This window comes from Molothrus aeneus, chromosome 7 (genome assembly GCF_037042795.1).
Source record: "Molothrus aeneus isolate 106 chromosome 7, BPBGC_Maene_1.0, whole genome shotgun sequence".
NCBI lineage: Eukaryota > Metazoa > Chordata > Aves > Passeriformes > Icteridae > Molothrus > Molothrus aeneus.
The window spans coordinates 16,491,417-16,519,043 of record NC_089652.1 but is presented as its reverse complement, the minus strand read 5'-3'; the positions used below and the strand labels follow the sequence as shown (position 1 = coordinate 16,519,043).

Genomic DNA, 27,627 nt, shown 5'->3' with positions numbered 1-27,627 from the left:
CACCTGATAACTGTGTAGCATACACTGGAATCCCAGATGCTGATGCTGAATGTTACTGATAATTTCCTTACTTTTTTTATTAGGACCTAGGCCTGGATTATTACATAATAGGAGAATCATTTGAGACATCTGTTCCTTGGGATAGGTAAACTGTGATTACTTTTCAGAATTTCTTAAAACTTGATTTCATTCAAATGGTTCCTAACTCATGTTTGCTCATGAGGATGCTTCTTTTAGGCCTTACATGTATTGGATGCAGCCTGACATACCTCGAGTCTTGCAGCTCTGTGTTCTTGCTAAAGTTGCTGATAAATTACATACCAGAATTTTGTACCTGCAGTGTATCAAGCTTTCAGTAGTATTTCCTCTTAGGTTACCTTACTGTAACAAATTTAGAATTTGAAATTGCCCTGTTTAGGAGGCAGGACATTGGTGACAGTAATTACAGTGGGGGACGAGAGCCACATGTGTGGGATCAGCAGTGTATTTCAAAGGGATTAGTCTGTAATTAAGATGAAAAAAATCAAATATATTTAAGTAAGTTTTTTTCTTTTTCCAGCAATGTAGGGAAATACTGAAAAAGTAACTTTTGCCCAAGATTGAGATCTTTTACCTAAGGGTATTTTATCTATTAGCTATGGTTGAGAAACATTTGACCACAACAGAGTTTAATATACAAAATCATTTTGGATGCTCTGGTCCATTTGGTAAGGCTGAAATCTCTTAAATAGGATCTAAAGTGATTTGAATCAAAGCTTTACAGCATTCAGTGCAAAGCCTGATGACTTAAGCTGGCAACCCTATACCCTTGCTATTGAATTTAGTGGCAATTGTAAATTTCAGCCCCTGTTTGAAAATTGGCACAATGTCCTAAGAGTGTAGAAGAAATTTGAGACAATTTTAAAGTGAAAGTGCTCTTCCTTTTAGTTGTATAGATTTTGAAGCATGCTAACTTCTTAGTCGCCAATTTTTTTGCCATCCCCTCGTTTCAGACAACAATGAATTTTTACTTAAGAAAGTATTTTAAGTTGTCCCCACCAAAGCAAATGCTTTAAAAACCTTTTTCTGCTTTGATTTATAAGGACCATGTAACTTTCCATAAACTGATTAACTTGTTCTTGACAGGTAGCAGATACTTGAAAAAAATATTTAGCTGACTTTCTTATTCACTAAATGGTTAAATTCTCTTGTGTTCTGTGAATCTTTAATGTAGTTCTAAATCTGTGTAAAACACCAAAATCTGAATTATAGCTCTGCAGGCCTTTGTGGGAGAATGTGTAACTGAAGAAATGGTAATTTGGAAAACAGTGATTTCTTTTGCTCTACCAATTTGTTTGCACCTGGATCTGTTCTAGAAGAACCTAAAAAAAAAGGCAGAACAAGTATGGCTTCCAACAAGGTCTAATAGCTCATTGCCACATTAGAATTATAGTGTTTCAGGTTGGCAGAGTAATGCCCAGCTGAGGGATCTGCAGGTTTGGCCTTGCAGCAACACAAAGGTATGGTGTTAGTACAGTTTGCCAGACCTTTGAGTTCTCAGGATTTCTTCTGAATTTGTTAACTACTTTTCCAAAACTTTGAGGCTATTTTGTTAAGAAAGTAGAGACATACAGAAGTAGGTAATCTCCTTATTTTTTTAAATACTGTTGATACCTCTTCCTTATGAAAAAGAGCTTTTAAGTTCTCTGTCTCAGAGTAAACTTGCTATACAGAAGTGCAGAAAAAGCAGTGGAGTCTTGATGAGAACTATTCTTAGAACAAAGGCTAAGCTAGTTAACAGTGATTTTAGAAGGCACTCTTATGCTGTATTAGATTATGCTTTTTTAAAAGATTGTGAAGTTCTTTTTTTAGAAGCTGTGTAAAATCAAATATTGAAATTTTATCTATTAATGTGTTTCCTGTTACAGGGTTTTGGACCTTTGTAGAAATGTAAAGGAAAGGATAGTACGAGAATGCAAAGAAAAGGGTGTTCAGTTTGCTCCTCTTTCCACCTGTAGGTAAGCCATGCAATAACAGAAATAATTTTTCTTGAATCTTTGTTCAGCAAGAGATCTGGTGATGATATTACAAATACTAGTAGCCTTAACCTTCCTCTTGAACGTGCGAGTGGATTACATGGAAGAGTTGAGAGTTCAAGCCTAAGCACTTCTTACAATTGACAAGAGTCAATTGTAATGACTTAGAGGCTTCAACTTTTGAAGTCATAGCATTGAGTCACTCGTGGATTAGGAGGAAAAAGGATGAAGAAATTTTTAAAAAAGATGCTGTCCCTTTGAATAAGATAGGAAGTAATCTTAGGAATTTTATGCTGGCAAATAGTGGTTGGCTTAATATCATAAAGCTTTGTTTGTAATGTAGTTCTCTTCAACAGGGTGACACAGACTTACGATGCAGGTGCATGTGTCTACTTCTACTTTGCCTTTAACTACAGAGGAATTAGTGATCCTATTCATGTCTATGAGCAAATTGAGGTAATGTATAAAGAAACAATAGTTAAAGGGGGGAAAAGCTGATGACTTGTATTTTGTTCTGAACCTATTGGCCAAGCTTACTGAATTCTGCAGGAAAGATCTCAAAAGCCTGTTTGTAAAGCTTTGATCATTATCGGTAATAAGAGGTACATGTTAATAGTTCATCAAATAGAGAAAAGGCTACCAGGTGACCATTTTAGATATCAGTACATGAATAGTTTTGACTGAAGTATAGAAGAGCTTGACCTGGAGTTTCTTGAATGACAGGAGCTTCAAACCTTAAACCCCAAATCCATGGGAAACTAGTCTTCCTTAGTTCCATTATTTACAAAACTACTTCTTCTGCTTAATACTCAGTCTGTAAAATGCATGGTAAAACTGACAAGATCATACCTTATTAGTAGTGCTGCATGTAGAGAATAAGGAATGGTACTGTCTCATGCCTTTTCTGTTAGGCTGAGATAAGCATTGCTCTAAGTCCAGTCTGTTAGACCAGTTGTAATCTGCTTCAGCATTGGCCAAGCAGCTCTGCAATACTTCTGCTGTAACACTTGGCTGATGAAACACTGAACATGCCTAGTTAGATGAAACAAATACCTTCAAGATGCAATTCTTAGAAGGACTATAGCCAAACTGCTTTTTGTCCTACATTCTGGTTCCTAGCTCAAACTTCAGCACCAGAAAATTGCTAATAGGACTGTAGAGAAATAGTTTTTAAAACTGGGATATCATTCTTTTCATGCTTATTCTTTAGAAATTTCTCTTGAATTTGGCAAGTGGATGCAAAGTTTTATCTACAAGTTCAGAGGCTTCCATGCTGTTGCATATAGGGCACTGAAGAATGTAATACTTGAGTATTTATTTAATGAAACTTACCTGTACCTAGATATTTCTTTTATTGGAATTGGTTTGTCTGATGACATGAATGCACATTTTCCATTGTAGTAACTAAATTTGACCTAGCAAAGTGAGTTTGCTGACCAAGTATATGTACTGTATTGCAGACTGAAAAAAACTCTCTTAACTGCCCAGCTGCAGCTATATATATTATTCTTAAAAGAGGACACTCTTAGAAAAGAAAACATGTAGTGCTTGGGCTTAGAAAAGCTTTCATTGTTTACACCTTCTAAGCTCTCTAATTATTCAGAAGTGAATGGGAAGATTCTACAACGTGAACATTCTCAACATAAAAAACTAAATTCTGTTTTCTGCCACAAACTGCACCCAGGAAAAGGTTGTCTGTTGTAAAGTACCTCGCTGCCTCAACCAGGATATTGGAAATCTGGGTTGAACTCTGATCTGAATAAGAATCTTGACTTGCTCTGACGAGCCTGTTTTCAGACTTCTTTTTTGATACTTAATCATCTTCCAAATGAGCATCCCAGTCACTGGATATTTAAGTTTTGGCAACGGGAAAGGGATCCAGAATACTCTATTCTTGAGTAGTACATTTGTTACAAGAGATGCCATTTGAAATATCATGGTTTTGATGTTTATTTAGAAGACTCTTACCTTTATCTGCAGGCTTGAACTATAATGTTTACCTATATAATGCACCCTAATGACTTCAGAAACTTTTCATATACCTGTGTGTATGAGTGCAATAGCAAGCATTTCATGAAATCCAAAAGTCTTGTGCAATTGCTGTTGAATAAATACCATCTCTTTCAAATTTAGAGGGCTGCTAGAGAAGAAATACTTGCCAATGGAGGAAGTCTTTCACATCACCATGGAGGTAATGTTCTCAGTCTAAAGTTAGTCTCTTTGATACTGCTAAGTATTCATGAGTACATAAAATAGTTTGTAGTAGAATTCTGAAAAATATTTCATGGCATTAACTGAAATTACTGGGGGAGGGCTGAGGGAGGAAGATCTCCTGGCATTTTATCTAGAAACTTCTCACTCTTTTTCCAGTTTGATCAGGTTGTCTTAAACAAGTTTTACTGATTGTTCTGTAGATATATATTCAGTTACTAAAACTTCAAATGTGATTTTCAAAGTTTTAACAGTTTTGTGTCCCTTGTGGCTTTGTGAATGCTGTTTGCCCAAATTCCAGAGCACTTAGACCAAGTGTATGAATAAAACAGCCAGTGACTTTGAACTGGACTATGTTGCAATCTACCATTTGTTGCACAATTGATGTTATGTAAGTGTTGACTTTACTGGCCTGCTATCTGATAAGTTCTAGTTGCCTAGTTTCCTCTCTTGGAGTTTGGAGATTGCTTGTCCTGTGTTACTAGCATCTCCACAAGATATTTTATGCTTTAATATTAAGAACCAATGTCATGTATAAGCAATACTTCCTATACCTGATGCTTTATATATGCTTTTCCCACATACATGGGTAATCTAATTTGATTGTATGCATTCTATATAATAACCTTGGATGTCAGGAAGACTTGTGATGTCAGTGTGATTTGTGCAGCTACCTTCTTGAAAATTATTATTTTCATATATTTCTTCTCTCTGCTCTCTTGGGGCATTGCCCTGTCACAGATAAAAGAGCAAAGAAGTGTAGTGGTTTAAAACTAGAGAAAAAAATTGCGAATTTTTTATTAATTCTAAATAATTCTACTAATTTTTTAGTAATTCTAAAAGCTCTGTGTGGGGCAAAAAATTAAAGGGCAGAAGCTGTGCTTTAAAACATGTCAGTTACTTTCTAATCTTGAAGGGAACTTAAACTTTTAACTAGGGCTGTTTTCAGGCATCTTGTTTTGTGATGGAAACTGAAATGGACTCTGCTTTAGCAGTATCAGGATATTGAGGGATGTATAGGTAATAACATGAGTGAAAAGGTTTCAGTAGTTTGTGTTTGATATGCTCTTACAGTCCTTGATTAAATCTTTAACATGGTGGTGTAGTTGGACCTGTCAGTTCTCACACACTGCATGTGGGATTACCCCCTTGATGTACTCTCATGCCTTCCCTGCCGTGGCACTCTGTTTTACTGTGACTAGCATTCCATCCAACTCACATGCAGCTGGAACTTGTCACACATTTGGATGTATTTGCCCTCACCATGTAAAACCTTGCTTTTACCACATGTGTTAAACAAGAAAAAAAAAAATTATATAGCATTTTCAAACCCTTGCATGCTTGAACCTTGTGACTCCACAGCTATGAAAACTGGATTTCTGTTTGACTTTGTAAGCTCCTGTTGTATGCATGACTGCCTCTGATACTGATATATATTTTCCACTTTGAGTGGTTTTGTCTGGCAGTTCATTGTGTTTAATATTCAAGATTAATTTTTTTCCAGTGCTTAGATGTGGTGCTGAAAATTAGTCTAATATTGTCAGTTTTATATACTGACCTTCAAGCCTTATAACTCTTAGCACTGACTGGTCTATTGTGTAGGGTAAAAGAAAGTACTGGTGCAATTTCCTTTGGTGTTTGTCTTGTAATTGTGATTAATAACAGCTGTTTTCACTATCTGGAAACAGACAGGCTGATTTGTCTGCCTACAATCACACTGTGATAAATGGAGCTATTTTAACTCTGGGTTTGTGTATCAAAGAAAACAGATGTAGTCTGGGACTTGAGGCTATAGGAAATACAAAGCCTGCTTAAGTCAATGTTCATACACTCCTTGAGTGAAGAAATGGTCATGTATGACAGTTTGAATTGTGTAAATGTATAAATTACTTTACATCTGGGGAAGTACCAACTGCAGGTAGGTGCACAGTGAGAACTGAAATAACTTAACTTTCTGAAGAGTAGCTTCAGAAGGACTTTACTGTGGATAAATCTTCCTTCCCCCACCCCCCATTATAGCTGTCACCCTGTCTTGACTGTGTCCTATGCTCAGAAAGGGACATTGCACAGCTTTGATCCTTCTTTCTGGGCACTGGGATTTAGATTTAGATTTGAGAGTCTTGCAAGTTTGCTAGAGAGCCATAGATAGTGTTCAGAAACTTAGCATTTAAAAAGCAGCATTAGGAGTGACAATTTCTTGTAGATACAAGTTCAAGTTCAAATAAATAATTATTCTAATCATTTTTGGCAAGCCCTTAAAACACCCATATGATGTGTCACACTTGAATTCTTTTATCAAACATGCCTTTTTTTGTACACATGAAATAATGTGCTGAGGAGGCACCGTTAGGTATGACTGGTGTATAAATACAACTATAGCCCCTTTGGGGTACACCATCAGAAAGGGAGAAGGTTGGGTTTGTACCTGATCCCTTTCATATTACCAAGCTAAGGACCCACGTAAAACTAAGCAGTGTAAAAAGTAATGATACATTGCTTCCCTTTGAGGCACTGTTTTAACTACAACTGGTTGCTTCAGGAGACAATTATCAAATTGTGGGGTTGAGGAAAATAGCCCCATTTAGCCACTTAACATAATAGAACTAATTTTCTTCTACTTCCTAGACAGCTGATTAGAATAAAGGTTAACCATGTAGCCTGTGCTGCATAGGTTTAGCTATAGTATCAATGGCAGTTTATGTAGGAAAACAAAAAATAAGAAAATCCCACAACACTAAAAACAAAAGCAAAACCCCTAAAACAAAACAAAGGGAAAAACAAACCTTACACCTTGTTTGCATTCAATTACATATTTGACATTGCAATTCTTTGGCATTAAGAGGCTGTGGCTTATACACTGCAATAATTAACTCAGACAAACTACAGAATCTGAAATTATAAAGTTCTTTTATGAGGGGGAGTTGAGCACAAACACGTTCTTTTCTCTTTTACACAGGGGAAAAAAAAATCTTCCCTTAGGTTAAGCATACTAGAGCTTGTTCTACTCATTAGAATGAGTTGAAACTGATACATTTGTTAGACATGGAGTAACCTCATGTGAAATAATACAATAACACAGTTGTATTTTCCTCCTTGGTCTGTTGGAAGTCTTAATAGAATAGTCATCTTCAGTGCCTTTTCAAAAAAAAAAATTAAAAAAGGAAAGGACCTCCTGATTCATCACCAGCAAACTTGAAAGTATTATTTCAGCTGTTAAGATACCAAGTGAAAATATGCAAAGTGTTATGCTGGTGCGGTGTTAATTATGCAGTAGACTTGGTGTACACTGGTCCAATATCCTCCAGTGCTGCCATGTTTTACATTAATGCACTGACCTTTCTCAGTATTACAGAGTTCTCCCTGGAAGAGTAATAGCACGTTAAGCAGACTGTAAGGGCAGAGAGCTGCTTTCTGGAGGGACAGCTAGCTTCAGGAAGAGCAGCAGCTGCATGAGCCTCATCCTTCTTAGGACCTGTCACTGCTGCTCCTGTTGCAAAGCTGTTGTTATGCAGGAACCGACTCTTCGAGTTGAAAGGGCTGGAGCAGAGGAAGTCCAGAGCCATGTGCAGTGCCATCAGAACCTATTTCCACTGGGACCACACAGTGCTATAAATCTGTTCTGCATGGGTGTAGAGTAATTCCTGAAATCAATCAACTACATGAAAACTTTTCTTACAGAACTGTTCATGTGTTCCCTGGTACTTCATATTCCAAAATTGAGAATACCAATTGCTGCCTGCTGTTTGCTCACTCCATTTGTAGCCATCCAGATGCATTTTCAGAGATGTGCAAGTGAAAAAGGACAATGGAAAGATGAACTTTTCCAATGAAACCAACATGGAGCAGTATCAAAGCTGAGGAAAAGTTACTTAGCGAGTTCACATATTTCTCTTTCATATGTGGACTAGAATGATAGATAAAAAGCTAAAATAAAGTTGGTGCTGGACTGTCTTTGGAGTTGCTACTGAACAAGCTCCTTGGCTTTCTGATCTGAAGTACCTTGTGAGAAGTAGGCTCCCTGCTATGCTGTGGGGCTTGTACTCAGTGTAATAGGCTGGGGTTCAGATTGGAGGTTTCTGGCTTCCTAGCAGTGAATGTTTTAAGGCACTATTAGACTGCTCAGCACACTTCAGGAACAGGCCACTTGCCATCTGTGAAACTTGAAGACAGATTGTCTTGTACCTCATCTTGGATCACAGAATGGGTGAGGTTGCAAGGGCCCACAATGGGTCATTTTCATCCAATTTCCCTGCTCAGACAGGGCCATCCTAGAGCACTATTACACAGGGTGGCATCCAGAAGGTTCTTGAATACCTCCACTCCCTCTCTGTGCAATCTGTTCCAGTGCTTGGGCACCTGAACAGTAAATAAATTATTCCTTATGCTTAGATGGAATTTCTTGTGCCTGTTGCCTCTTGGACTTCTGCTTGGCACCACCAAGCAGAGCCTGGCTCCATCTTCTTTACAGATGCAAGATTAAGTGTCTTCAGAGGGAGAAGATGCAAAAAGGACGGGCTGTGTTTGTTTCCAGTTGGGGCACAAGGATTGTGCATGTGATGGTGTGTATGGCTGAGTGCACAAGTAGTAACTTGCTGTGCTAAGCTACTACAAACACATAAACATAGAGCTAAAACTGAAAAGTCTACTTCCTTTAGGCTAGAAATGGGAAGTTGGTTTTCTGTAGTCTGTGGTAAGATCAGGCCCAACTGAGATCTTGTTGGTGGGAAGTTGAGGCTTCCTTGAGCACAAAGCTGTTCTTTAGCTAGGCTTAGAGTGGAGGTAGGCAACTTTGTCACTTAGAATTATTTTTATGTTCACACTAACATCTTTAACTATTATGGCATTTTCTTCCTCTTTTCCTTTTCTCATCCGTGAAGCCATTTGGCTTGTGCTGTGGAGGAGAAGCACCAGAAAATGCATAGCACAGCACTAACCTGAAGTGAAACTTTATATAGACCTTTTGAAGTGCTGCTCTCATTTTCACAGAGCCTTTCCTTCTCTTGGTCTGTTTTCCATTTTATCTGATGGACCAGCTTAGAATTAGGAGAGAGTGCTTCAAGGCTTTTTAACTCTAATGTGAAACTTGAGTAGTTGAAAATTCCACGGATGTTTTATTGGCATGAACAGTAGGAGCAGGGGATCAACATCGCTGTTACCAAGGGGTTAAAATCTTTTTGTTGAGCATGTTTGTGAAGGACTGCTGGTAACTGTAGTACAGCTTTTTTTGTTTCCAGTTCACTAATCAGATGTATGTTAGATTTATTATTGCGAAAGTATAAACCATAGAAAATTTGACAAGATAGATGTGTAAATTATCACTTTGACAGAACTAATGATGCACTCCAAGCACCTTCTGTTTTCCAGCACTTGGTGAGCGACTTCATTAAATATGCAACGACTGTTTGGTGCTGTTCAGACAGTAGTTCAGTTCCTTGTGGAATTGCATTATTACTGGAGGTGTAAAAGAGGCAGGCATGCTAGCTGTTGGGCATCCTGCTGTGATTCTAATGTGCTCCATCTTGTTGGAGCAGTTGTTTGCAGTCTTTTCAGGACAATTACATCCATAACCACAGAACACATTCACTGAAACTATATTACAGATAACAGTTGAGAATAGTAATGACTGTTCTTCAGCTGCTTGGGTAAGAGCCAGTGTGAGTGACTTAAGGGGATGGTCAAGCCACATCCACAATTCAGGTGTTTTGTAGCAGTATTAAAGTTTTAACAGATTGAATTTGACCACGTCAGTGTGCTCAGACAGTCACATTGTAGTGACAGTATATTCACAGATGGAGATTGTTTCTTGAGCTGGGGCTGCAAAATACAGCCAGGGTTTGTACCACATGACATTCTTTTTGTCCTTTAGTTGTGATCTTTGATCTTGACACACGTGCTGCTAATAGTCATTTTCTAGCAAACTGCAGGTTTCATTCTGTCTCACATTATTTGCTTTTTCTGTTGGCATTGTGACTGGCTTGTATTCCTAAAGGTATAAATATACTCTGTTCTCCAGAGGTGTCCCAGTAATTTATTATTCTGATGACAGTTTGATGGTTACCATGAAACAGGGCACAAAAGATAGCTTGAATTTAGCTTCAGATACTCTTAAAGCTTCTGTTTCTCAAACCTTTACTATGTCTTTTGATACTAACAAATGGCTTGTGTTTCAGGCTGGCAAGTTTAATGCTAAAGCGTGTTTAATGAAAAAAATGTCCTCAGTTTTGAATGATCTGTTAATCAGAGTTGATGATTTGGTTAATTAGCATGTGAACACTTGGCCATTTAACAGGACTATTGTGAGAATGTAGTAAAATGAGTTCTTAAAAGATTGTTTCAGCTTTGTTTGTATTTGCTGTATTTTGTGAATAGCCATTTTTACATGCGAAACAAAGCTCTTGTGTAGTGGTATTGAGCAATTACCAGCCAGCATAGAAGTTTTTAAATTAAATATTAAGCCTTCTTCATATAAACATTTTTTGCTATTTAAACCAATACTGCTTTAAGCTTGATTATCGAGTTATGTTTTCACTTTAAAGTAATCAAAAAATATGGGGTTCTGCTTTTTTAGTAATCTCCTCTACAGTTTATAACTTAAAATTAGTTTGTGGCTTTTTAAAACTTACTACTGATTCCTTGTCTTAATAGAACATGTGATTTCAGCCTAAGCTTCATCTAAATTTCATAGTTTCTAAAGAAAGTAGACAGTGTGGAACACAGTCTTCCTCTGGGAGTATGCTGAGCTTAATGAGCTTGATAGTCTGGTGGGCTCAATAAATCAAATAAAGCAAAACATTTCTCATTTTTGAATAAAAGCATTTATCACACAGTGTTTATTCATTCATGGTCACAAGATTGATTGGCTCCTAGAATCCTGCCGTATATTGAAACACTTTGTTTTTGTTTTTCCAGTAGGCAAATTGCGGAAGCGCTGGATGAAGGAGAGCATCTCTGATGTTGGCATGGGAATGCTGAGATCTGTTAAAGAATATGTGGACCCCAATAACATCTTTGGAAACAAAAATCTTTTATAAAGCCCTGCACAAATGATGTACTAAAAATTAAAAATTACTGTTGAAATTCCTCCACTTTCATTGTATTGATATCCCAGTAATCAAATATAACATAGACTAAACTTTCAAAACTAGTAACTTACATTGATTTTTGCTACTCCCTTCCCCCAATAAAGTGTAAACATCACTGTTAATGTTTATGGACTTTTACTTAACAATGTTCCAACCTACTGGGCACAAAGTACTAACCAGGAAATGCAAATCTGGGTTTCCAAGTTGGGCTAGGCAGCACAGCTGACAGTATTTTCAGTGCTGGATACTGCCAGATGTTTCTTACTTAAAGCATCCCCTGCCAGGAGGACAAAGACTGACAACAGTGTTTTCTACAGATGCAGCTGCACAGCCCAGCCTCTTGCTAAAGGAAAGCTGCTGAGACAGATGAGAGAACACCAAGGAGTACCTCCCTGTACTGCATTAAGTATGTAATAGACTTGTAACCAGCAAATACTTATACTATAAATATAGGCTTTCATCAAAAGAGACAGTGTAAGTCAAACTACTAAAAATTCAGTAGTCTCTCACTGTAATACTACTGGAAAATCTTACACAATTGAGCTGTTCTGAGTTGTATTTGCATTGCTGGGATAATCTTAAATTAATTGTAGGTCAGTCACTAAGTTTTGTACAATGGACATTTCTCACTGTATGTTGAAAACAGGTTTGTAACAAAATTTTGTGTTCATCTGTACTTCAGTCCTAGTGTGTATGGGTTTTGTTCCCGTTGTTTGTTTTGCACAGATGCAAAATATCTTTTTCAGTTACTCAGATGAAACTGCCCAGCACTGTCTTTTGAAACAGTCACAACAGTTTAATAAAACACTTAAATGGACAACCTACTGTCATCCTGGAAGTGAGATTTCCCATTTAAGTTTTGTACAGTTTCCTATGGCCTTTATGAATCATTTATTTACTTCACAAGTAGCCACTATTTTAACTATCCATGGAACTTTATGAAAATGAAATATTTTCTTGATCAGTATCATGTGAGAGTAAGCATTTTTACATTGAAACTTGAATCGTAATCAGTAAAATAAACAAAATATTTGTCAATACTCATGATCCATTTTTAAGGTGGGTTCTTTCTTAAAGCAAATTATCCAACTTTTTGATAATTAATGTATATGCATAAGATAGAAAAAATACAGACTATCCTTTGAGGACTCTGTCTCTAGTCAACTGCTTCACAGCTCTGTAGTGTCAGTTTGGACACCTTTTGTATTGGTAGTGCCCTTAATGAGGAGGAAATTATAAATTGCATTTTTGTTTTTAAACTATTTTAGAATACGCTCTAATTAACTTTCAGTTTTAGTAATATACCAAAAAAATATAAAATGCTTGAAAAGATACTGCATATCAGACAACTCTGAACTTGTTCTAAGATTAATTTCAATGCTACAGTTCAAATTGAAAAACATGGACACTCAGACCATAACTTTAAACTGCATGCTGTCAAGGTAATTGAAGAAAACTCTTTTATGATCTGCTGGTCATAAGACCGAATGTTCATGTGATATTGTTAATGCAGCTGGAATTATTTTGAATGGTCTTTATTTCACAACATTTCAGTATAAAAATATATCATTTTTCCTTGTCCCCGGGGTTGGTATTTCAGCAGTAACCAAAACAGTGGGGGTAGTCTGTTGTGGGAAACTGAGCCTTTGCACTGTGGTTAAGTGTTCCTTAAGTGCACAGAGGTGTCTGGGGGAGTGGCTCTGTGCAGGGCTGTGCAGGGACTGCCTCACCTCAGCTGCTCTGCTCGTGGGGACTCCCTGGCCACGGCCGGCCTCTTGCTCATGACTTGTGCCACTCCCCAGTGGAGACTTTTCTAGGAGCTGGTAAATATGAAGGGTGTTTATGTGCCTCAATGAAAGTTTGTGTAACTATGAAGAATTAATTTTGAAGGAAAGCATGTGAAGCTTTTATGCAGAATGACAGCACAGAGTAGAACAAGTAGTTATAGCTTAGTAATACTGATCTCTTAAGATTTTGACTACAGTACAACACAGCTCTGCAACATCTGTCTCATTTTTTAATTTTCTGACTATGGTTTCCTCATCCTTTTTTGTATTGTAAGAATACAGGTAAAAGGTAAAAACACCTTACACTCTCTAGCCTTTACATAGCCACTGACTTCTGAAGTGATTTAAAATGCAGTAAAGATTTTTACTGTATGTCAGTTGTCTTATGGGAAGGTGAAATAACAGGCTTCAAGGGTCCCAAATCACCGTCACTGGATATATGTCTGAGGAAGAAATTAACACTAAATGTAATGAATATTGCTGTCTTCCTAAATATTATCTTATGAACCGGTCAGAGCTTAGTTGAAACTGCAGTTGAAACATATGTATTACTGTCTTTAATTTCACATTGCTAATGAAAATAGAAAAAAATGTAATGCAAGTTCAGAAGACCTAGATAGAGATCATTCACCATTTAAAGGAAATCTTACTGTCTCTAATACTGTGGTCTTCCACCACTCTTCCTTCTGTATGCTCTACTTTCTTTCTACAGACTTCACTTCTTGTAGCTGCAGCCTGTTCAGAGATGGAGTTTGATCCATGCAGATTAGAAGTGCTGGTGCATAACAAAACTTTTGCATTTGCTTGAGTATTCTGGCCATACATAAGTTACAAGCAGTTTTAATTAAGCTTGTAATAACTTCCAATTACACAGTTTCTGCTCCCTTTGAATGAGGAAAGGTACAGGGAGTGACTGTGGCTTGACTGTAAAATATGTTTACATTAGAGAGACCTTTATAAAAGTTTGGAGGGAAAAGAAGCAAATCTGTTAAAAGCTGATCCAGGCTCTAAATCTTACAGTCAAAGAAAAACATGTCTTGATTTGACTTACATTACAATGGTTAAGTTAGAGATGTCATCTTTGCCTTACAGCTGTGAACAGAGGCCAGGCCAAATAGTTCTTCCGTAGCAATGTTAATTAACTGAAACCAATTTCAAAGGCAGGGATACATTAGCACTGAAATCCAGAAAACACATTGCTTCTCTGTCTTGGAAATGTATGTTTATCAAGGTTGTAATTTAATTTTCTGAAAATAAAGCCAAACAGTGTTTGTCATTTTAGTGTGAGATTAACTGTAAAGCTTCAGTTGTAATGTTAAGAGATTACAGAACCTTATATTATTAATAAAATCAGCCTAAACCAGTATGTGTTTTTTGTGATGAAACTAAACAAATATATTCTACTAACTTGTCATATTACTTCATTTTAATTTGGTGATGAACTCTTACCTAAGGAAAACTATTAGGAAAGCTTTGGCACGTGCTGGGAGAGAAAAGACTGAATTTATAAATCTATGATAATAGGAGCTGTGTTTTTGTGTCTCATGTAAAGCACAACAGGAAAGACAGAATTTCAGGGAAGGAAGGGCAAAACAACACCAGGCTATTTGGGTCAGAATTTCACCTCTTTGGTCGGGGCAGGATGGGGACCATGTTCAGCTGCTATTTGAAAGCTCTTCCAATATAATACAGAAGCAGACCTTGTCTTACTTATCTTCCCCATATTTCAAAGCCCTGTTGTATTGAGCTGTTGCAATAGGTAAATCATTTCCTGCTGCTGTGCTCATCTCTCATGTAACCTCCTTGTTACAGGTCCTGAATCTGTTAAAGTTCTGCATGCAGCAATGCATCACATGTGGGCAGAAGCAATATTTCTCAGTTACCTGCATCATTGCTATAAAGATTTTGTGCCTTTTAAACCAAACTTGCTGAAATCACATGCTGCTTTTAAGAAATGTTGCATTGTCTTGTGTTAGCACTGTTATTCAGTCTTAACACGTCGCACAAGACCTGCAAAAGTCAAAGTGTGCAGGGGACAGAAGAACTAATGACATGGTTCACCGTGTTGAACTATGACAATTGCTCAATATGATCCAAATTTTTGTGTGTGCTTGCTCACAGGAAGGAGACTACCTCGTCATCAAGCATTTGTGTTTTCTTTCTATTAACAGCATTAAAATGCAGTATTTTTACTTGGATCCAGTGAGTCTCAATCTGAAGGAGATTTTAGATGATGATATACTTGTCTCAGGATGACAGCCAGACCCCATCAGTGTTCTCTTTGTTTGAAATACATAAATTTTATAAGAAGTTGGATCTGAACTCACAGCTGTGTAAATACTACAGGCTCACTGTTTATGGTTTTATAGTCCCAACACTGACTTTGAATTCCACATTACCTTTAACATGAATTGATGTCTTTCCTCAGTCTCTCTATGGAGACCAGAATTGGCAGGTGGCTGCTTTTTTCAGTGTCAGCTTTAAGGTCTGCTTTGCTCAAAGGGCAAAGGTGGTCAAAAATACTGTTCAAAGATGTTTGCTGTGCTGTCTCTGAAAATTATTAGTGCTGTTAGTTTGAAATTAAGGATTCCATTTCAAAAATGGGGCTACAATATTTTAAATTGTACTGTTATTTGCACTATTTAATGATACAAATTGCAATAATATGTACCTTTACTGAAATGCTGTGAAATGTTTCATTTATGAATTTGTTTTTGCACTTTGGAAAAACAAAACATTGATTTTTTTAAAGGGAAACTTTATGAATCTTTCAGTTTGATTCAGAATAAATCTAAATTTCAATTGACTGTTCATAATTTCCAGTATAACATTGATATCTGAGCAGCACTCTGCCTGTTCCCACCTTCATGGTAGTGGTAATGCAGTAGTATTTTCTCCCCCCAAAATGGGGACCATAGCAGCTTCTAAATAATGTATTTGTTGTAGTACTGCAATGTATCACAGCAGCCTTCTAAAGGATAAAACAGAAGTGTTGACCACAGCAGTGGATTTGTGTGTGTGCTAAAAGATGATGGACAAAATTCAATTATGTGACTCGAATCATGTAAAGTTTAGGTTGATGCTTCTAAAACTTCAGATCAAATTAGGAAATACATGAAAAAATGTTTTTGTTTAAAAATTATACTTGAAAACTCTATTTTTAAATTATGAAGAATGTAAAATGATTGTCCCAGCTCTGCTGTTCAATATCATCTGGCTTGTCTGGCTGACTTCCCACAATGCTTCTGTACAGCAAAATATAAAATGGATGGTCTCCAGACAGGGTCATGATACAACTGCTCCCATTTCAGGCTGCTGGAAGGGCTTGGCTCTGTTCCTATGAGTGACATGGACACTGAGCGTGTGGATATCATCCGGCACTGCCATTGCATCAGTCAGTGCTGGCTCACCCACACGATACCCAAAGTATTTTAAAGGCAAGGAATATCACTGATGTTACGTACTCAGATTAAGTAGAAAGCACATTATGCTTTCAGTTCAGCATAAAAGGGCAATTTGGTAAGTTCAGTTCTTGACTAGACTCAGTCCTGAGGCTGTGGTAGTAATGAGAAGGTGCAAACCCAGGCTGACCTTCCTCCCTCACAGCCCGTGGCAGCAGCACTGTTTCCTGTCTCGCTCTGTTCCTGCCGCCGCAGAGCAGGAAATCCTGACTGCCCAGAGGCAAGGCTTAAAAACCCTTCTGAAACATGAAGTGACACACATGCTCACCTAGCAAATACATAGCAGCTGGGTAAATACATCTAGAGATGAGGCCATAAAAGCTGGTTATTAAGGAAAGTAAATCTGGCTAATGTTAGAAAGCAAGATGTGGGTGAGCTGAATGCAATACTTTGGTAAGTGGGTAAGCCGCAAGGCAAATTTACCTTCTTAGTACTGTTGCTTCTAGAAGTACAGGGAAACGCTGTTCTTTCCGTCAAGCTTTTTTTTTTTAATTTAAGATTTTCATAAAAAATGAAGATTTTGTTTTTCTCTGTTCAGGCTTGTAACTGTGTTATGCCTAAATTCTCCCTTGTGCTCAGTTTTACAGGTCAGCACATTCTAATGCAGGAAGATGAAGAATAGAAGCCAATGGCCTCCTTGAAATTGTGCTCATCAGAGCTCAGTTTATTCATGCAGAAGTGTCTCAAAGTTAGGGATTGTGACTGGTAGCCTTCTCCTAAAGAGGCGAGATCCCTTTAAAGCATTAAAAACAGAGAACAAAAAGAAGCTGTGAAAAGGGACTGGGGGAGAGACAAGGCCAAAGAGAAAAGATGTTGGAGGATGTTGCTGGAGCTTTACAAGGGTGGAGTAGTCCTTGTTGTTATCCAGCTTGTGGCTGATGGTGCTGGGTTTACTGTTTCACACGGAGGAGATGAGTGACAGCTGCCCAAGGGGCAGTGGAGAAAGGCTCTCAAGAAGGTCCTTACTCCTGTGCAGTGCAGAGGTTTAGCATCACACCCTGGAACACAGAGGCTGTCCCTCTGCAAACTTCAGCAAGGCAGCACAGCCCCCCAGCATGCTTCATAAAAACTTCTTTGTACAACTTCACCTGGCTGTTGTATGACTTACTGCTAATGAAATCATGACCTGGAAACAAAGAGAATCGCTAATGAGGAAAACAGAGCAAGGGCAGTGCAAGCCAGTGTCTTGTGGGTATGGCTAAATTACAGTGAAATGAACATCTGGCAGCAAGAGCCAGGCAGAAGGGACCTGGTTGCTATAGAGAAATGATAAATTTCAGATGGTAGCAAATCTGCTGCCTTGGTTACAATTTAGTACTTTTTTTAAGGCTGATGAGAGGGAATCACTATCTCTTCATTTGTAGACCTGTGTGCTGCTCTGCACACACGAATAAAACATAATTTTATTTCCTGTTCTTTTCAGTAGTTCATGGAAGACTCCCATGCATATCAGGGTTCGAGTAGGTGTTTACAGCTGAACCTTTGTGGGCTGCCTGCTCAGCCATGCTTCAGCGCTTTGGGTCCTTGCTCCTCACCTCTGTCACTGCATGATTTACACTACTAAAACCAAAATTATCCTTGCTGCTCTTGCAGAAAACATAGGCTGATTTTCCCTTCCAAAAACAAATGAAGAAAGAAGAACAATAGGGTCACTTTAGTTTTCTTTTGTTTAAAACCACTGATATGCTATAGCTGTAGACCAGTCAGAGCAAAGTTAAAACCAGCTGTGAGTAGCTGGGTAGGGAACCTGGTGAATGCCACATTAGTGATGAGTTAGCAATTGCAGGGACACTGTAGCAATGAGCAAGACCATCAGCAGCCAGAGCACAAGTACCCATCACTGGAGTTAAATGCAGATTCCCTGAGAGGGAGCTGAGCAGGTTTATGAACACGGGGACTAGTGTCCAGATGCAGTTTTTTGCATCTCTTCCCCCCTGCATGCAGAGCTGCACGTTCCTGTTGAATCTTGGCATCTCACATCGTAAGTGTGATGTTGTGCCTCTACTGTGGGTCTGAAGGATAGGACTTGCTCATGGCTTGCACATAAACTCTTCAGAAACAGGATGTTTGTGTGTGTCGACTTCCCAGGAAGCTGGGGAGTCGTGTGCCGAGACAGCAGAGGTTTGCTGATCTCCTGCCAGGCTGGGCTGTGTGGGTGTCTGACACACGGAAAATGTAGTTGTCTCATAAGGGCTATTTTCGTTTTTTGCATCTGCAAACTCCTGCCATTTTATTCCAAATACACTTCTCTTGCTCTATGTGTACTCTATCCTGAGAGAGGCAGCTTTGTCCTTACGCGATTTCCAGCCCTGCCCGAGCCAATCTCACCTGCCTGGGGCATGGCACGCTTGCCACCCGCACCCACTGCCCGTCCTGGCAGCCAGCGGGGCACCCTCAGCTCCTTCCTCCGCCACGGCTGGTTAAACGGAGGAGGAGGAGGAGGTCAGAAATCGCTGCGGTTTGAAAGGCGGTTTGGCCCTTTCCCACCGATGCGTGCCCATCCCTAATGACAGTAACGGGTCTCAGCTGTGTGCTGGGGCCGGCCCGGGGCCGGTGGCGGTTCGGGCCCCACTCGGGCCGTGTGAGGGGCGGCCCCAGCTCGTCAGAGCAGCGCTGCTGATCGCACCGGGCAGGGCCCGGCACGCACTCCTCCGCCAGGTAAGAGCACACGCTTATGAGGATGCTGGTGATGGTTTTGCCTCCATGGCTGCGTATTGGCAGTAACACGTGGGCTTGAGGCCGATGGCTGGTGCGGGCCGGGGATGGAGGTCGGTGGCGCGGCCGCCCGTGGCCGGACAGGGTGCCTTGAGGATGCCCTGCGGTCCCGGAGGCTCGGAGGCGATGGCAGAGCAGCGAGGGCTCCCCTCCCTGGGCCAAGATGAAGCCGCATGAGGCAGCCCCTCGGAAAGGGACTGCGGGGACTCCTTGTTCCAGGCCGGGAGAGCGGGGAGCCCTGAGCGTGGCTGTGTGCGGCCCGGCCTCCCCCAGGTACGGCCCCGGGCATCTCTCGGCCTTTGCTTGTGTTTCATTGAGGCAGCATTTAAATGTGAGAGTGACCTGTGAGTCTCCAATGGCTTAAAGAGGAAATTTCACTTGTGTGCAGTTGTGTTAGTTACTTCTGATACCATTCAGCAAGTCATGTTGTGCCCTTGTTTACAAGCAGCCAGCCCATATGTATCCAACCCGGCTTTGTTAATGTGTGCTGTTCAATGAGCTTGAGGCCAGCAACTGCTCAGCTGTGGAGCAAGGTGGGTAATTGATATTTGCCTTTGTGCTCTGAAATCACATGGCAATTTTCAGTTAAAAGAAAGATAATTCAAATTTTGCTTGGTATGCCGAGGCTTCTGAAAGCAGGAGGCTACCCTGGTGCTGGTGGGGGTCACTTGTGTATTATGAGCTCTGGGTCTGGCCTGTTGTCTGCCACTGCTGTTGACTTTGAAACGTGACTGTGAAATGTTGATGCATTTGTTCAAGAGTTTCAGGTGTGAAAAATGGCTCCATTTCCATTTGCTACTACTTCAAAACAATACATATGAAAAAATGAAAGGCAAAACCATTCTTCTGCAGTGGAAGCTGCAATTCAATTTTCTTTTAACCACTGTATTAGAGTGACTCGAATATAACCTGTCTGTAAAATTCCCCAGCTGCTCTAGCTCTTTTCCTGTCAGAGGGCTGGCCATAGAATAAATTAAGAGTACAGAACTGAAACCAAGATGTGAAATTAAACTTTTATTAAAGTAAATCAGGTCCGGGATTTATTTTAAAGAGTGAGGCCATAAAAGTGAACATATAAAAATTGCAATTTAAAATAATGTACATTCTTTTTATGTCATTTCTCTGTTTTCAATTTTTTTTGCTACAACCGAGTTATATTTACTGAAGTTGCATACCAGTGTTTTTCCAACTGTGATGGTGGCTTATGTGTTTGATGACTTTCACTTCTGGGATGCCATGGAGAAAGGAGGGGAGATTTAGTGGAAAAGGGAAATCACAGAGAGCTCATTACATCTCCTTGGTCTGCCACCACCTGGCAAGGATGCAATGCAGGGTAGCCCAGCAGTCTCCTTATTTTACCCCAGGGAAGCCAAGCGGGCCGGGTGTCCCACACCTCCCTGGCCTCCCCAGCCCTCAAGAGGAGGCAGCTGCCTCAGCTGTGGAATCTCCACCTCTGTCCTGCAGATCAGTGGTGGCCCAGCCCCCTCCAGGTGTTCTGCACATGGCACAGGGCAAGAGTTAAAAAGGGACAACTGCATGGGCAAGGATGCTGTCTGCTGGCCCTGGGACTGTTTAACTATTGGATAATCAAATCTCCTTAGTTAAATAATGACAGTGTCCAGAGCACAGTTTCTCTGCTTCAATTGTAGCAGGAGTGATTTGGATTCTGTTGGCCTGCTTTACCTGTTGATGTCATCAATGCGTATTGCTGAACTCTGGAGGGGAAGTCTTCCCTTTTGCTTCAGGACCTGCTGGGGGACGGAGGGAGAATCCTCATTTCCTTTCTGGGTTTTCTGAATGTATTATCTTTGCATTGAAGAAACTCTAATTCCTGGAAAAGGGCATTTCCCAGTGTATTCTGTGAGGAGAGCTGGAGGACAGGGAGGAGCAGGTGTGGAAGTGGGCAGGATGAACCTCTTACCCAAAAAGGATGTTGTGTTTGCCACGGATGTGTTTAGCTCTGTTTGCTTCATTTGCTTACTCTCTGTCTCCACCCCATTTATTTGTAGGACTGGGGCTCAGTCCTGCAATTACCAAGCCCCTACAATTACCATTGTTTTTGACGACGCAGTAATTGTAATGGATCAAGCCCACACATCACAACCAGTCCAAAAGGTTACTCTGCATCAAGAGTGGTGCCATCCATAGGTGGCTAGCAAGGTTAGTCACCTCCTTCATAGGTACAAGAGTTGCTTTCAAGGACAAAAATAAATTTTTCACTTCTTTGCAACTGAATATTGCCCCAAAGTCATATAAAGACTTTGCTAGCAAAGACTGCAGGAGCAATGCATTTTGAGGTCTCAGATCAGCTTTGCTCCATGTTGATAAAACACTGCACTCTTCTGAGTTTGCTGTGCAGGTTATGTCATTGTCCTTTGGATGACAGGGACATTGGCTGGCTGTACAAAGGCAAGGTCATGCAAATGTTTCCATGCAGGACAACATCTTCCTTTGTTATTGGCTCTTTTGGCATTTAATAAATTCAAATAAAGCAATTTATCTGTTTTGACTGGTTTATAAAGCTGGACAGGTATAGTTGAGGTTATTTCAACTGGACAAAACATGAGGTGTATAATAAAGTGTCCTCAGTAAGAACTGTCTACTCTCGAGCACTCAGGATTCATCAGCTGGGAAACAAACCTATGTAGGCTCTTCTCCCCTCAGTTCTGGGATAAACTGTGTACTTTGTGGTGTTCCTAATTCACATCAAGGTAGTTTACACAGAGATATTAACTCTGTATAAGTAAATTAGAGAATTAATTACAACATAATTGATGCATTACTGAAGATAATCGGTATTAATTCTCTGTGTGGATAAAATACTAAATCATCTATTCTGGAGCTATTGTTTCTCAAAAATTGTAAAGTCCAGCACCAGCCTATAAAGTTCACATTCCCCTCTGACATTTAAGAATGGGCAAGGCTATTATTTTGATGACTGGATCCCATTTTTACTTGCCCCATTGCCACTGTCCTCTGGCCCTTTTGCTTTGCAATGGGAGAGGTAAAAAGGATTTGTGGGCTGCAATGCTGGGGCAGAAGAAAGGGGGCTAAAGCTCTTGTGGTTTCTCTGCTGTTACCAGTGTATTGCCATCTGGAAATCACCGAGGGAGCCTGGTAATTCAATTTTATTACTGTATATTTTAAAGACTGTCAAAAAAGCTCAGGGCTTTGGCACAGGTCTTCATTTTAGTTTAGTCTAAATCAAAATAAATAATAAAATCCTCATGAAGATGTACAGGCACTGTGAGATACTTATCCAACCTGACACGATGAAAAAATAAACTAATAATGTTTTATAGGCTCATGAAAAAAATATTTACTTACCTCATATGACTATGCCAATAAAGTTTAAAACAGATTAAAAGCTAAGACAGATGCCAATGATCATACCATATGAAAAAAAAAAGAAGGAAAGGCAATTCTGTCAAATTTAAGCTCACTAAATCTGATTTAAATATATTGATCTCTAAGTGTGACATATACTTGATTCTCTTATAAGAGCAAGAAATTTCGGTATACATTTGGCAAATCCCTTGAGACAGCTGAAGAAAAATGGTGCAAATGTACACTGGGTAAGATTTAGAACTGGAATATGTGGTTTGGGAATCTAAGAAAGCTTGAAATTGGGCTGTTTTGGACTGGGCAGTTCTCCTTTCTAAAGGTGCATGTGAGATGGCAGTGGCTGTGAGGGTGAGGTCTGCAGGGACATGGGGCACGCACACAGCACGTGAACCCAGCTGCAGGGGCTGAGTGCTGCAGTGAGCACAGCGACACCAAGGCGTTCAAGTATGCAAAGTGTTTGCCCTGGGATTTTAAATATACAGGAAAATTGGGGGACATCAGCAAACTCTCTGCCTGGCACAGTATTACAGAATCGATGAGGTTGGAAAAGACCTCTGAGATTGAGTCCAGCCTATGACCAAACACCACTCTGTCAGCCACACCATGGCACTGAGTGCCACATGCAGTCTTCCTTGAACACCTCCAGTGATGGTGACTTGGCCACCTTCCCAGGCAGCCCATTCCACTGTCTAACCACCTTTTCTGTGAAGAATTTCCTCCTACAGTCCAGCCTAAGTCTCCCACAGCTGAAGCCCATGTCCTATCGCTGTTTGCCTGGGAGAAGAGCCTGACCCCACCTGGCTACAACCTCCTTCCAGGGAGTTGTAGAGAGTGGTAAGGTCATCCCTAAGCCTCTTCCAGGCTAAGGAACCCCAGCTCCCTCAGCTGCTCCTCACAGCACTTGTGCTCCACATCCTTCATCAGCTTTGTTGTCTTTCTTTGGACAAAGTCACAAAGTCCATGCTGCCAGAAACAACCAGTTTGGGTTGTGTATGTGTTCCTTAGATGGGAAGTTCTTTTGGCACAGACTTGCACTTCTGCTGTTATTTGTATCCCCTGCTAAAAAACAGACTGGTAGCTCTGAGATTAGGAAACTTTGGAATCAAAATGTACCTCATGGATAGCTCCATAATGGAAACACATTTCTGCGGTGGAAAAATTTTTCCCCCTTTTCTTTCCATTTAAATTCAGACCAGCAAACCAGCTTGTAAAACAATGTGTAAAAAATTGCCTAACATATTTCTACGCATAGGACATCTGTAGCTGGATTTTATTATTTTTTAAATCAGATTTGAAACTATCTAATCAACCATGAGTGTGATCGAGATTAACTGCTATGCAAAATGACTGCTTTCAGAAAAGGGTGCTGACCAAAGCTCAGCAAGAATAAAAGGTGTGAGCTCTATTACATGATATATATCTATTGTGAAATGCTGCTGTTTATTTTTTAACTTCTTTGCTTTCCTTAAAGAAACAAATTATATACAACAGAATCACAACATACACCAACATACTTCAAACCAATGCATTGAGCAGTGTCTGGAGTAAAGTCCTGTTTGGTGGGCTCTGGGCCACTCCTATGGGTCTGTACAGTGGGGTTGAGGGTGGCATGTGAGCCTCAGTCTTCCCCCTCCTTCACATGTATGTATCTATTTTCTAATGCACCACCGTGGACTAAAGTGGGTATTTCTGGTCCCTTTCTCAGGCTTGCCCTTTCCTGCAAGTGCTACACGACTTTGTAGTTTGGCCTGTTTGCTTCCTGAGCTGCTTTTAGACAATCTCCAACTTTTTTATCAATTGGAGATACAGGAAATGCTGTCTCAAGGCTCACTGGCAGAGCAAGCAAGCCCCTTCCCTAGCACTGGAAGTCAGCACTCTCTGACTGACTGCTAAAGCTGCAGCTGTCTCCTACCAGCCATGCTGGAATAACATGCTGGATGAGCAAGCCTCTCTCCTCTGTCTTCTCCAGTGCTGGCCAAAAGCAGTCTGAAAGTAAATCTTTATTTAACTCTAGTTCAAAGATCATCTTATGATTTCAGAGAAAGTTTAGTCCCTCTTAAGGCCAGGTTTGATTGCTGAGAGGAAAGATATTGAACAAAAACTGCATAATGGAGTATTTACTCAGAGTTGATGGACTTCTCTGACCTTAAAAAGCATTTCCTATTGCCACCATGCAGCAGGCAAAGATTAGTACAAATATTTCCATTTTCTGAAATGGATTTAAGGTGCTTCATATTAACACAAAATTTTTAAAGACAAATAGCAAGCTGCTTTGTTTGATTTTGTTGCTTGGTTTGGTTTTTTTTAGTAGATGCCTTTCCAAGTCCTTATTTTTTCCCCCATGACTTGCCTACTATGTAGCAATCATAACATGTCATGGGAAAAACTGATGACTCCTGATGCCAGTGTACCCTAGAAAAGTGCCAGCTATGGCAGGCAAGCTTCAGTCAGCTCTGTTACAGAGGCTGTTGTGATCAGGAGGAACTCTAGACAGACAGGAAGATTCCCAGTTCATTTAACCTTTGGGCTTTCTGGAGACATAACAACGGTATTTATTACTGCTTTTTGTTTTTAATGGCCTTACTAAAGGCCAGCAGCTCCTCAGATGTTTGGTGGGCCCCTAGCCCAGTTGTGAGTAATGAACTGTCCCTGACAAACTCTGATGTGAATTGAGCCCACACAGGGCAGTTTGCTATAAACAGAAATTCACTGGCTCCCCTTTTGACAGGTATCTTTATCTCTCTCACAGACCTAGCCAAAGGATCTGCTCCAAAGATCTCAAACTCCAAGACATTCAAAGCCAAGACATTCAAATGTTTGTCTTTGTACAAACATTGCAGTTCAGGACCATCTTTTAATCACTGGCTGAGGGAAGCATTAGAGGTGCAACCACAAGATGCAAGGTTGCCACATTGAAGGGATGACGACAGAAAAAACCTGGGGAAAAGCTTCATTTGGAAAGAAGATCTAGCCTGTTGTGTTCCCCCATCCCTAGTGACAGAGGATGTCACCTCTGCTGAGGAGTCCTTCAGTTTCACCATAGTTGCTTCTAGGTTTGTTCTCCTGGTCTCTCCCACACTGTGGTCTCACTGCCAACAAGGCACACAGTCCCCAAGAGGAGTTCTCCTGTTGTGGGATATTTCCCTTCCCATACAAAAGCACAGGTCCAAGTTGTGCAGCTATACTCATAATAAGTGGCTCTGAATCAAGGACTCTCCATGAGATTTTCCAGATTGACCACTCCAAAATTTTGGGATACTTTCCTTTCTTCATATTACATCCCTTTTTTTGAAATAATTGAGTTCTATTAGCTACTCTGATTTACCTTTTGGTGCTTTACTGAGCTTAGATGGGTTTTCATGTTGCTTTATAGAAAACCATAATTCTTTCTGTGGGTGCTGGGTTACAATTGCATGGCATTAATGGGTCCTGGCCGAGCAATCCTGTGCCCTGGAGCACCTTAGGGTTTTCTTTGGGGCTTTGCTTCATTCTCTCTACAATACAGCTTGAATACACACAAGGAACTGGCAAGGAAGTGCCTGAAGTTGTGGTCTGGCTGCTGATACTGTTTTAGAGCCCCATCCCTCTATTAATCTGCATTACAGGCAAAAGGCCAGATCGGTGCAGTTCTCCTGAGCTTAGATTCAGTGACCCAAAATATCTGCCAGCTGAGAATCTGGCCTGATGTCTTATTTATAGCTGAGATAAAATTTTCAGAGAGAGATAATACCTTTTATTAGATCCCCTTGATTTATTTGGGGATGGAGTGCAGGGGAGGTGGGAAACAGAATTTTTTGGGCATGTAAGACTCTTTTCAGGGGGACATATCTTTAGTATCCTCATCTTCTGAAAATGCTACAGAAATTGTTATTACAGTCAATTCACAGCAAAGAGATGCATGAAAAAAGTGTGAATAATGATGAAGCATTGAGCTTTCTCTCCTGGGTCCTGCACTCTTCCCTGCACTGAGCCCTCCCCTTTTGTCACAGTTGTCTGACCTGGGGAAAAGAAGACTTGTGGTCATCTCTCCCCAGATGTGACACTGCCCCATCCAGCTGACCCTATTTCTTCCTCAAGCTGTTCTCTGTGTTAGGGTTGGTGTGGTAACTGGCTGTGCCTTCCTGGGAGTGCTGCTTCTCCCTTCCCTTGAAAGAAGGGAGCACACAAAACCATCTCGTTGGGTTTACACAGATAGGCTGGGGCTTGTGACTTCACCCTCTCCAGCAGCTCCTAGGACAAGTCTTGGTTTGTTTTACTATGACATGTCCAGCACTGCTGTTTGTACCTCACAACTAATCAGATGCAATTAGAAAATATGAATTTGGATGTATTCTTGAAGCTATTAACCCAAGACCTCTTCAAAGGGGGCTTGAAAACAAGATAGACAAGCCCTTCTGAGGTGTGGGTTCAGCAGTGGTGGCACCACAGAGGGCTTTCCCTGAGGACACAGTGAGGTGAGGGCTGCTGTCTGTTTCTCCAGGCAGCCAGAGCTGCCAGCTCAGCGTGTGTGAACACCAGGGTTGGTGTGTGATTTTGGCTGCCAGTACAACTGGCATGACAGAGCCCCATGAAGCAGAGATGGCAACAATGCCTTTGAATGGTTGTGTGTACCTAGTGTTCAGAGTCCCACGTATAAAGCAGGAATTTCATAAGCAAGAACCGCTTCCTCAGTTTCCCTAGGAGAGAGTGAAATAATGCCTTTCTGGGAATCCTCATCAGCCACTGCCAGCAGGTGTCCCAGCTGTGCTTCTCTAGTGAAGATTTACCACTTGGTCTGTCAGCAGGAACACATCCCACCTTCTTCATGCTTTCTGATACCTGGTGGGGTTTGCTGCAGAGGCCATGCCTAGATTTCTTTGCTAAACTAGACGAGAATGTAATAAGTGAAATGATGGAGGGAGCTCAGACTTAAATGCAGGGGTACAGGGTATAGCAGGAGAATAAATCTTTGTTCCCTCCTTCCTGGCCAGATGCACTGTAAGCCTGACAGACTTATGATTTTATATGGAGA

General features: G+C 40.4%; 1 protein-coding gene across 2 annotated transcripts in view; it reads left to right on the top strand.

Annotated features, from left to right (window-relative positions):
• The window catches only part of AGPS (alkylglycerone phosphate synthase), a 50,428-nt gene extending 35,969 nt beyond the window's left edge, over window positions 1-14,459 (top strand). The window contains exons 16-20 of one of the 2 annotated variants that reach the window (XM_066553144.1): window positions 84-145; window positions 1,908-1,997; window positions 2,372-2,471; window positions 4,149-4,206; window positions 11,139-14,459. In XM_066553144.1, coding sequence (XP_066409241.1) covers window positions 84-145; window positions 1,908-1,997; window positions 2,372-2,471; window positions 4,149-4,206; window positions 11,139-11,257 — 429 coding nt within the window. In that variant the 3' untranslated portion in view covers window positions 11,258-14,459. Of the gene's footprint in view, window positions 1-83; window positions 146-1,907; window positions 1,998-2,371; window positions 2,472-4,148; window positions 4,207-11,135 lie in introns of both variants that reach the window. The other variant, XM_066553143.1, reaches the window with a different exon arrangement.
• Window positions 14,460-27,627: the final 13,168 nt, after the last annotated feature.